This window comes from Trematomus bernacchii, unplaced genomic scaffold, assembly GCF_902827165.1.
Source record: "Trematomus bernacchii unplaced genomic scaffold, fTreBer1.1, whole genome shotgun sequence".
Classification (NCBI taxonomy): Eukaryota; Metazoa; Chordata; class Actinopteri; order Perciformes; family Nototheniidae; genus Trematomus; species Trematomus bernacchii.
The window spans coordinates 5,522,260-5,534,228 of record NW_022987739.1 but is presented as its reverse complement, the minus strand read 5'-3'; the positions used below and the strand labels follow the sequence as shown (position 1 = coordinate 5,534,228).

The 11,969-nt window shown below is 40.1% G+C and overlaps 1 protein-coding gene across 1 annotated transcript; it reads right to left on the bottom strand.

Moving 5' to 3' along the window:
* Positions 1 to 4,329: 4,329 nt before the first annotated feature.
* tmem161a (transmembrane protein 161A) lies at positions 4,330 to 10,816 on the bottom strand. The gene is made up of 11 exons (XM_034147708.1): positions 10,690 to 10,816; positions 10,215 to 10,318; positions 10,041 to 10,124; positions 9,713 to 9,804; positions 9,347 to 9,503; positions 8,349 to 8,564; positions 7,594 to 7,737; positions 7,374 to 7,487; positions 7,072 to 7,246; positions 6,866 to 6,962; positions 4,330 to 6,358 (listed from the first exon to the last, which is right to left on the bottom strand). Exons 1-11 carry the CDS (start codon positions 10,690 to 10,692, stop codon positions 6,054 to 6,056), a joined length of 1,491 nt encoding a protein of 496 aa, XP_034003599.1. The 5' UTR covers positions 10,693 to 10,816; the 3' UTR covers positions 4,330 to 6,053.
* Positions 10,817 to 11,969: the final 1,153 nt, after the last annotated feature.

The window sequence follows — 11,969 nt, the reverse complement described above, 5'->3', positions numbered from 1 at the left end:
ACACACACACACACACACACTCACACTCACACTCACACTCACACACACACGATCACTCACACACACACACACACACTCTCTCTCTCTCTCTCTCTCTCTCACACACACACACACACACACGATCACTCACACACACACACACACACTCTCTCTCTCTCTCTCTCTCTCTCTCTCTCTCTCTCTCTCACACACACACACACACACACACACACACACACACACACACACACACACACACACACACACACACACACACACACACACACGCACACACACAGATATCACCCAGAAGGTAGCGAGGTGGGGTCGATGTGTCCCCTTCATCCCAGAGAGGACCCGCTTCTCTTTGTCTCCTCACTCAGAGCTGGTCTCTCCGGGCCGATGGAGAATCTTTTTTTCTGCGTCACTTGATTGATGCCACGAGGAGACAGATGCATACAGACATTTTGCTTTTGGTTTGGTTAGTTTTAGTTTTCTGTGTGGAGCTAATGTGAATCAAAAATATATTATTTTTTTTGGTTTTCTGTGACTTTGTTGAAGTTAGCTTCAGCGGGACCAGCTGAGTTTACTCCAAAACTGTGTTTGACTGAAGCTGGGTGTGAGAATTGGAAATTAGCTGTAAAATTACACAGCACTGCCTTCATGTAATTATTTCAGGCAAAAGCATTAGAGAAATGATTCATCACAGTAGCCAGAAGAAACAACTTAGTCTGTGTAAAATATATCTTTACACCTTATGCCCCTCTTGTATAAGCTTTAATGTTTGCGCTTTTAACCCAAAATCACTGACATGGTCACCCGACAGAAAAACTGTTCACCCATTACTTCAGCCTTGACCTCTTTTTTTAAATACACAGGGACATTTTAAGGGATGATGACAATAAGTATGTTTCAAACAATTCTTACAATCTCATTCGCACACTAAAATTGTTTATGAAATTGTCCCTCCAGTATGGATGTTAAAAATTCCATTTTTATTGATATTCTAATATAAGAAACGAGAGCAAAAACTATCTATTTTAACTGCAGTCTACAATTTGACCAATTGGCGGCTGCAGAGATCTGAAGACAGAAATCACATGCAGGTATTGCTTCAAATATAAACCTATCCTTACTCTGGTTGTCTCTCAGGGACTTAAATTATGTTTTCCTTGAGTTTAAAAATGGTCTATGTTAGTTTTTGAGACTGTAAATGTGAATAAGCTACGTTTTAGTTGTATTTTCCTCCAAATAATTCTAGTTTTATACTATAACCTCACCCCATCAATGGAATAATGGCAATCTACTTCAAATAAAGACCAAAGTGTTTAAATAGTGTCCCTATGGATTACAATCAAATGCTGCAGCAGCCAAAGACATCATGTGTTTATCTATATTGGGTCTAATTTAATTAAAGTAAGTAATGTTCACTGAAGGGCTATATTTAGTTACTGCCTATAGTTAATATTATTGAGCTGTGATATTTACAAATATATAATGAATGAGTTTTTTTTTATTATTGAGGTATGTTTGTTGTCATTTTATCTGTAAAATTACTTTGCACTGTATTTTTGTGCACTGGATTTATGTGTGTTATAGTTTTGTTCTGCAAATGAAAAAATATACTCAGAACTTTGGTTTGAATGGATTTCCAGTTACTGTCCACAAGGGGTCGTCTTATTTCCACGATTTAGATTTGAATGAGAAAGTGCAAAGCAGAGACTACCAGCCTAAAGTATAGGCAATTCATTATCTAACGAATCTCTTTGACAAGACACAGGTTCAGTGGTTCACCGTAAAGACATTTAACAAAAACATCATGACAAACTGTGCACGATTTATTGGTGGAGGTCTCCAAGTTCGAGAGAGCTGCTGTGGAATTAGTCCTTTAAAAAATGTATGTGGATAAATATCAGCATGAAGAACCAAATGATCAGTATTCTGATGTTTGCCGAATGCCTCTAATAGAACAAAAACAACAATACAATGCAGGAAAAATACAACAAATATGTTTATTTGACATTTGTAGTGAATCTTTTTAAAATAAAAATGGTTTGATTTGTACGTTTAACCTGCTTTTTGTCTTCAAAGGGAATTCGTGTTTATCATCTCTCCTCTCCCCTAAAAATGGGACTCTGTTGTCACCGTTTTCATTTAATCTGAGGACACATAAAACACCATCCACTGTGTGGCTATCAAGCTTTCATGTGTCCATTTATTTAGTGGCACTCACCTCAGTTCCATCTTCTGAACACACACACACACTCCCTCCTTATCATGTCAGGCTGCTCAGCACGCAGCCCTGGAACGAGAGGAACAAGAATGGACAACTTAAAAGCCTGGAGACCTTTATGTCTTCAAATGAAATACATTGGGCACAAAGAGGCTCGTTTCCACAGCTGGATGTCTCACAGTCCCCCTGCCAGACTGTTTCCTTACGGAGCATTTCAGCGACCAGCAGAGAGGAGCCTCCTCCGTGTCTCCTCCCCAAAGGATAGAGGCTCTCACTGGGGTCATGTCTGGTCTGCTCCCCTGAGACCAGGCTGGCCCGGTCTGTAGGGCATGTCTGTGTCCCTCACACACACACACACAAGGCACACAAATCCTGGTTTCTATAGCAACCACAGTTATGGCTGCCTGACTTGGCCCGCTGCAGTCCTCAGACTGAGGGGGCCTGAGGCCACATAATTAATGTGATTATATAGATATGTCAATCTTGTCACCTCTCAGTACATCAGGCAGCAGAGGCTCACACACGCACGCACACACGCACACGCACGCACGCACGCACGCACGCACGCACGCGCACACACACACACACACACACACACACACACACACACACACACACACACACACACACACACACACACACACACACAGGCACTGCTGTGCAAGCATCCTTTCAGTATGACTCGCTCAAACTAGTCGTTAACCTTAAAAATAAATAAGAAAAATATTTCCTTTAATTTTTTGGATGTTAAGGAAAAGTAAATACCAATGATGCAGAAGATCCCAATGCTAATCTCAAACTGTACTCCTCAACGGGGGTTTAATGTAAGGAAGTACATGAGAAAAGAATTTACTCAAGTTTACTATCTGTTGGTAGTACTTCATTGAGCATATACTTTATACTTTTACTCTAGTACATTTTGTAAGCAAATATTGAACTTTTTACTCAACCACATTTTTCTGACACCTTCAATAAATTGCTTTTCAGCATCAGATTATTTGCTAAAACAAAATATATCAACTAATAAATAAAAACTGAAACCTATGTATAGGTCAAGATATCTAGCAGCAGTAAAGTAATTAAAATTAGCTTCCCTTTACAAGCTGTGATACTCATTAGTTAACACAAAATCGAAATTCAGTTATTTAAAATATATGATTCTGAAAAGGGCCATTATGCTTAACGAGTACTTTCACTTTTGGTACTTTAGTTATATTGTGATGCCAAGGCTTCTGTTCTTTTACTTAAGTAAAACTTTGTATGCAGGACTTTCACTTGTCAATTTCACATAATATTTGTACAATGAGTATTGCTACTTATATGCAAGTAACAAATCCAAGTACTTCTATTCTACCACCACTGCTCCTTAATCATGATATCTAACAGTAACGGACATTTTGTACCCTGGAAATGTTCTTTTATGCAAGTACAATTGATGGCACAACATCAATGCTAAAACTTAAACAGCCATGCTAATAGATAAAGGGTGTCGGATACTCGTACCCTCCCAAATATCTTGACTTGTCTTGTGTTTGTTATATATATCATCCAGTTAAGCAGTCAGTCCTGAAGACAGTGAAGTGGCCGTCCCTCTGAAGTGGAGAACCTTTGTGGCTTCAGATTGGACGTGGAAGTCAAATGATATCACTAATAAATCACGTCAGCTTTCAGACAAAGAGCCTCTCCAGCCTCGCTCCAAAGAAAGGTCACATTCCTCCACTGATGTTTCACGACTGCCATGTAAATCTGAATGTTTTGATAATGTCATGAAGCTTATAAATCTAGTTTGAATGTTGGGATGGAGAATGGAGAGGATTAGGAAGATTGCCAGAAAAGTACTGGTTCTTGTGGCCAAGTTGAGCATCCAAGAGCAATATTTCTTCCCAGACGGTTGAGGGGCATCAGGTTCATAGTAATTATCAGTGATTAAAGAATGATCTTCTCAGGAGGGTGGGGGTCAGAGGTCAGGACCCTTCTCAGCGGCGAGACACTCCATTGACATGCACGATGGCTTTTGTCAATTGCAGCACCGACTTCTAAGAAGGAAATGTTTTATCCGCAGCATCTCCCACGCTCCTCGAGGGAAGGCAGAATTAAGTGGGAATATCAAACTGACATGTGACTGAAAATAATAAATGATTTTTATTGAGCCATACTAACAAAACAGCCAACAGTTTGCACACCATGCATTCAGAACATCTGAAAAAAGCAACATTTCCATATGAAGTTCACAGTATATTGATTTCAGAGCATTCCATTCAAATATACTAACTAGAAAAAACACACAATAAAAATGAGAAATTGCCACAAACAGAATACATGAGTGAACAGATGTAATGTTATATTATAATAATGCAATGTATTATAAATAAATAAATAAAAGCCACTGATGCAAAACTGGTTTAAAGTAAGCTACATTACATGGATTGGCAATACAAAAGAACAATAAACCTCAAATGAATGCATCTAATTAAGACACTGCAACTAAAATGTTGCCATTGTGTAGTGGTTTGAAATGAATGGGAAAAACAGAAATGAGTTGCGACTGTTAATTTATTCTAAATATCTAAATACTTAAGATCAAGGAGACAGGAGATTTTTAAATTGATTTAAAATCCCTAAACTCCCAGGCACTTAGGAATACTGAAGAAACTTTTTAGATAAAAGCAACAGCTCTTCAGTTTTTTGGCCGATTCACAGCCACAACCACAGTTTGGATTTACGTTTAGCTGCGTTTCATTTAACAGGATGGATCAGAAGCTTTACTAAGTATTTGCAATCAAGCCGTTACAGCAGAGAAGAGATTCAAAAAAACAAACATTTAGCACTCTTAAATCGGTTCCTTTGGGGGACAAATAGTCCCTCACAAAAATAAAGTCTCATTTACACAGGGATTAAGTACTATGACTTGCCCTGGTACCAATTAAAACATATTAAATGCAGCATTCAGTGTTCTTTGAAGAACAATTCAGGTAACACTGGCATAGAAACATCTGAAAACTTGCAGAAAAATGTTTCGTTTGAATATGATAGAAGATTATCGGGCAGGGGTCTGTATCATAAATCAAGATTAGTGTTTTGCAGTATAAGGAACAAAAGCAACACTTCACTTTTCTATACAGCTGTTGAAAAAGCCAGAAATGTTTTAAAAAGCCTAATTCTTACACTTATTCATAGCCATGTTTAAAAGAAAAAGTATCTTCCTAACTTCTACTTGTGCGATTTTACTGAATATTTCCCTTTTCAACCTTTTTGAAAATATCTTCAATAAGATGGCTTCTGTTGCAATGCAGTAACTAATGAGTATCCATATAAATAAACAAACTAACACTTCTAATTTCCCTGTGGGTGTCTCTGTGTCATTAAGTAATTCTCTCATGGTTCTTTTTGATGTTTCATGTAATTAAAAACTCTTTCACATGAACGCATCTGCAGCTGGATCAATAAACACAGAGCTACCGGAGCCACAAGCTTTATGATTCTGGTTATTAATGATTGTTGATGGTAGACTCAGTGAAGCTAGGTAACCCAGGGACAGCCAGACTAAGCTTAACTTGCTTTGTGATGCAGACCCCCAGTGCTCTCTGTACATTTGTGTTATAATACCAGTACCCTGCTGGTGACAAAAAGCCATAAGGGCAACCAGGTAGCCACTTTGGCAACAGACAGTGTTCATCACCCTTCTCCTCAATCAAACTTCGGTTACAGCCACAAACAAGGTGCTTTCTATCTGTGGTTGTGTGTCTTAAACTAATGTCCCCATAGCTTTTGGTATGCCGTTGCACAGGATACCTGCAGACAGGGCTGTGACTGCAGAGCTATGGCACTCCGTCTCCCTCAGTTAGTTCTGCATCAGGTACTGGTGGAAGTAGATGCCGAACAGAGAGCTGATGACCTGGCAGGCCGCCACCCACCACGTCAGGAAGGCGAAGAAACCTCGGAAGAAAAGTGGAGTGAGGACGGAGCGCAGCGCCATGAAGGCCTCTGTCAGGTGGGCAACTGTGGCCTGGACGTCCTCCTCCATGTCGTCCATCCCCTCTTCATCTTCATCGAAACCACCGGGCAGCACGGGCGCTGCTATGGGCATTATGAGCGCTGGCGTCACCCCGGGGGTCTGATCTGCATCGGCCTTCCACGAGAAGTCCCCTACAAGACCGGTAGAGATCAGTAAATACCGACGGTGGATGTTTTTCATATTTAAACTCCACTGATGTCTCAATATTATTATATAAATAGTTCTTCATGTTGGGAAATATGCTTTACCACTCTCATATCTGTTCTAAAAATAGATGACCACAGCCAGCAGCTAGTTAGATATTCAGGTTATTAACAACTGCTCTTGCTCAGTGAGTAGGTTACAAAATATACAAGCATTTCAGAAACTCACTAATTAACTTGCTAAATCTTGTTTAATCTTTCTAAAACTAGCGTGTAAATACAGGGGGGTTATGTTCTGGGGAATACTTTGTCCGTAAATTGCCTGTTTGTTTTTTTAGATTGGTATCGATTGTCTCATCTAACTCTCCAGAAGAGAGCAAATCATTGCCATAAATCTACACTTGAATCTCTGGGAAAAGTGCAGAACAATAAGATCAAGTGTGGCTTCTTCTTCAATGTAGTGGTAGTTTTGGTGGTGGGGTTATTTTTACTTACCTAGTGACTTAAGAGCAAGTGTGGAGAAGAGGATGAGAAAAACAGGAACCAGATACTGGAGAGTGATCACAGTCAGGTAGCAAAAGATACGAGTGACCTGGAAAACAACACATGTATTCTTAGTTTCACATTCAGTTACTTTTCTTTCTCCATGTAAACACTTCTGAATTTAAAAGTTTCAACCCTTCATTGTCTGAATATCTGACCTTCCTCTGAATGTCAATCGCAGCGATACGCCCCGCCTCCTTCTTCATCTGCTCCACCCACTTCTGAGACAGATTGAGGTAGGCCTGCATGTGGTAGCGAGTCATTGCCAGCCGCAGCAGACACAGCACCACGATGATCCACAGGCGCAGGCTGTCGAAGGTTTCACTGGACACTCTGCAAGGGGAAGATTAGGAGAGGATCAGAAAAAGTCAAATGAGCCATATGGAGGACAACTTACATTAGTGTCCTTTGTTTTTATGAGAGATTAGTGGATATATAGCAGATATGCATGTGCCCTCACATTGTGACAGTGGTCTTCCCCAGAGGTGCATTGGCCAGGAAGTCCCTTGCAATGGGCTTCACCCAGAGAATCATCACAATGACTGGAGACAGGAAACTCATGTGCAGCAGAATCCTACAGGAAACATTATAGACATGTAAGAGAGCAACAACACAGCTAATGTATTTGATAAGACATGGAGTACATTGCTTGCTGCCATTCTTAATACGTCAGTTCTTACTGGATGTGTGGCCGCCCTGTGTTCATCTGAACAGCATCGAGATGAGTCTGAGCCATGCGCAGGCCGGGGAAGGCCAGCAGAGCACCGATGTACGCACAGAGAGCGGCCAGACCCAGCTTCACTGACAGCTTGGTCACTGGGATTCTGAAGACAACAACCAAACGTTAGGCATCAGATATTTGTCAAGTAAAGTCTGTTATTGCCTCATGCATAATAATACTTAAAGGTCACCTATTATGCAAAATCCACTTTTTCATGTCTTTTATACATAAACATGTGTCCCCTGAAAGTTTCACCACCATCAGTTTGGCCACTTTATGATGTCATAACTATTTTTTGGCTTGTGTAACCATTAGCCAATCACCAACCAAGGTAACCACCCCCCCCCCCCTTATCACCTGAATCTCCTCCTAGATGAAATGTAATGTAGAGCAGCATTGTGTTCTTTTTAACCAAATATCTCACAGAGGGGTGTGGGGAGTGGCTCCTTATTTTCATCTAAAGTAACAGACAGAGAATCAGCCCTTTTGAAACGGAGCTGAAACAGAGGGGATTATGGGATGCTACAATGATCTGATCTGTTTGGTATTTGGAGCCAAGCACTTCAGAGACATGTTTTGTAGATATCTGAGACCTATAATATATTGATGAAAAACAGTATATTAGGGGACCTTTAACCAATGTGGTGTCTCTTGATGCACGTTACAATGTCAAGAAATAATAAATAAACACAAATTCCTGGAACAGATACTTACGACCACTCAGCGTAGCCCTGCTGTCTGGCGAACACTTCCAAGTTGTCGAAGAGGCTGGAGAAGGCCGACTCCAGGCCGAACTCCAGGTAGTCCTCTCTGACTACCAGCACCAGCATGGCCACCAGCAGAGACAGGAAGCCGAAGGCCAGACACACCGAGCGCTCACCGCCCTCCTCAGAGCTGAAGTAGTGACTCATCAGAGTTTTAAGAGTCTTTCTGAAGGTTTGAGTTAAGTTTAAAACAACCAGAGGAAAAGTAGCCATGTACAATGCCATCTTATCTTTACATTTTTAATCAAATGTATTTTTCTTAGCATAAATCATGATGAAAAGTTGGAATTTTGCATATGTGTTTTGATACTTTACTAAGTCTGTTACATTTTCATATAAAAAGCGAGAGGCTGCAGCTGTAGAATGAGATATTTCCGTTTTATAGAGATGCAGTGATTACGATTTTCTTGGTCAGGTCAAACATTTCTTTTAAAGACCTGACGATGCACATGTTATTTCTTTCTAAAAACAATAAGTGAAAGCATATTTAAAAATGTTTATACTTTCTTTTCTGTCATGCACAATAAAAATGTAGGTGAATGTTCATAATAAAAACATTTAAAATTAAAAAAACTTACATCTTTTCAAAACTATATCAGTGCTTGTTGTTTATTTTTAGGGGTTGTACTCCTATGCTCATTTGGAATTTGCTGGTATTACAAATTGCAAGTGTTATGTCCTCTTTACTCATGCTGAAACACTTCTACAATAAGTGTGTGTGTGGTTATACTGTGTGTGAAACGTGCATGTTCTGTGTGCGGCGTAAAAAAACCCAAGCGACACAGCAAAGAAATAAATATGAGACTGATCGGCAAGCTACAGCAAATCAGCTGACAACGGCAGGCTTCTACAGCTGTGCAAAAGGTGCATTCTCTCCAATTTGTTGTAATAGCAAACCTTATTGATACATACATATGAATCTGTCATGATGAGTCACTTGAAGGATACAGACTGAAGAGAACAGTCAGGACACACCAGATGGCTCCGATGTTGACTTCTGTGCTGGCATCCACAGAACTGTAGTAACACTCAGTGAACATGAAGACGCCTGCTGTATAGACCGCAAAGTCTACCAGCCACTGGTACTCCAGGAAAAACCGCAGCACTGAAAGTAGAAACAAGGCAAAAAAAGATGTAGACCGAGTCATTATTTTGTGCTATACCAGTCGGTTTGAACTATGATCCATACATTTTATGATGCAGAGAGAAAAACATTGAAATACTGTAAATGCATAGCGAGTAAAAGCTGAGCTGTGGCAGCGTTTGTACTTGCTCAATGTCACGGTGATAAAGATAAAGGAGTGTTTAGTTTACCAAGAGCGTCAAGAGCGTTGATTGGAGCTTTCTCCAGGTGAAGGTCGATGTCTTTGGGCACAGTGAGAGGCTTGCTCTCCCCATTTTGTCTCCTAGTCATCAAACAAAGACACATGACATGTTAAAAAAATACAAACAGTCTTTTTTCAGTCTTAAAGTAAAACACGTGTTTGTTTTTTAAAGTAAAGCACACAAGTTACAACAAAAGGTAAAACTCTGGAGCTTTTGTCAGAGAAGGCAGATATCTACTTATTAGTTGTTTGTTTCTAGGCAGCTTTACTTGTTTGTTAGTCCTTCCTACATTACCAGACCCTCCCCCAACTCCCACCTGTCTTTCCTGGTCGGTTTGGGCATCTGCTTTCCGGCCAGGGCACACAGCTCTCCTTCTGACGGGTGTTTGAACCGGTACAGACTGAAAGGAACAACAGGCATGTGTTTGTATAGTGCACATCCAATGATATGTACTGTATAGTGTATAACCTGATCGTAAGGATAATTATACCTGCCATTGCAGAGTAGCCAGCGTGCAAAGGAGTAATGTGGAGCCATCCTCTGCATAATGCAGGCAGCCAGCAAGCTGACCACCAGCTGAATTCCCATCAGCGCCTGTCAGAGGAAACACACATGTTTAAGTAAGAGAGCCAACTTTCAAACTCCCATCTTTGGACATAGAAACAGTTCGAGTTAAAGCCTGTAGAAGAAGCTTAGTCACAGACCATATTTAACCACGTTTAACAACCGTAAAGAATGTGCTGAAAGCTCCTGCAAAATGAATGAAAGTTAGCAAATGGCTATCGAGCTAAATTTAGCTAAACTTCACCACCTGTCATTGCTGCTGCAAACGTTAGCTAGCTAGCATTAGCATACTAGCTCTCATTGTAAGAAATAGAAACAAAAACAGTTCGCTGGCTAATTTTACAGCAGGTTGTTAACACTAACTTGATCCTTGTGGATTTACTGGAATGGGGGTAACTTACCATCTCTTCTGTCGAAAGAAATACGTGTTGTAAATCAGAATAGCTGCCGAAGCTTCTTCACATGCAGGAAAGTCTTGACAGCTGATCCAACTGACATGTGAAAAGCTGAATGTCCCGGATGTAGTAGTGGAGTCGCGCGGTGCCTTCAGGTACTTCCCCATAGCTTCGTAAATCGGAAGACTTATAACAGCACAACAGTAGCTTCTACTGACGCTTAATCTATGCTGCTTCCTCTCAGAAATGGAAATTAAACTACTTTTTAATTACTTTTGTGCAACTGTGAGACTGTGTGCCAACCATTTAGTTGACTGTTGTGGTTATTAAGGACTTTTTCAAATTGAGTTATGCCTTATGCACATAGAGAATCAATGGAAAGATACAATATTTACCTAGAAGGACCTCCAATTGATTTCATGCTACGTTTCGAAGCTATTGCTAAAGTCAGTTGACTTGAAAATAATGTGCAATACTGCTTGTTTCACCCATAACAACAGGTTGCAGATAATGCTGCACATTTACTTTTCACCCCATTTCAATGGACGTTTCTGAACACAGATACACTCGGGATACGTAGGCCTATATATATTTTTAGGAAGAACCCATTATACATCTACATATTTATCATAGTATTGTATAACGAGTGATAATCAAATGTAAAGAATAGCCTCCATGGTCCATTTTACCTGTGCCAATTGTTCAGCCAGCCAATCAGAAGCAGAGGAGGGCGGGTCATCCAAAAAAAGAAAAATCACCTTTTAAGGTGGTTTAACCCGGAAGTAACTACTTTTGCCCTGTTTTCCATTGACGTGATTTCAAGGTGATGCAGGTCAAACAGGTGAGTGTTTCTCGTGTTACAAATGCCTACAAACATTTCTGCTTCATGTCAGGACATTGCTATGATAATTTGGGGACATTTTCAAACGTGATTATAACTCCCTACAAATGGGACATTAACTCAAATCTGATACTTTTCTTGAACTGGAATCACAAATAGGGAGAGGCCCCAGGGAAGTTAATACTGGCCTTGATACAATACAATGGATGACATGTACACAAGTGTAAGTTACGACTTGTTAGTCTTTGGTTTTCCACAATTCTGTGTATTTGTCATGTTGTTAGATGTCTAGCATACATTCAGGGCTGGATTTACCCACTAGGGGGCTTTTGGGAGTTGTAGGCCTCTAACCAATGAATAATTCAAATGGCCTGTTATGCTAATAGAGTTTACAGTATGAATTAAAACAAGTCATCTTATTGAATATTAAATAATGAATGCTACC

Coding starts and splice junctions, on each gene's coding strand:
- tmem161a (XM_034147708.1), bottom strand. Junction 9,805..10,040: donor AAACCGACCAGGAAAGACAG/GTGGGAGTTGGG, acceptor TTTGATGACTAG/GAGACAAAATGGGGAGAGCA. Junction 7,488..7,593: donor ACAGGGCGGCCACACATCCA/GTAAGAACTGAC, acceptor TGTTTCCTGTAG/GATTCTGCTGCACATGAGTT.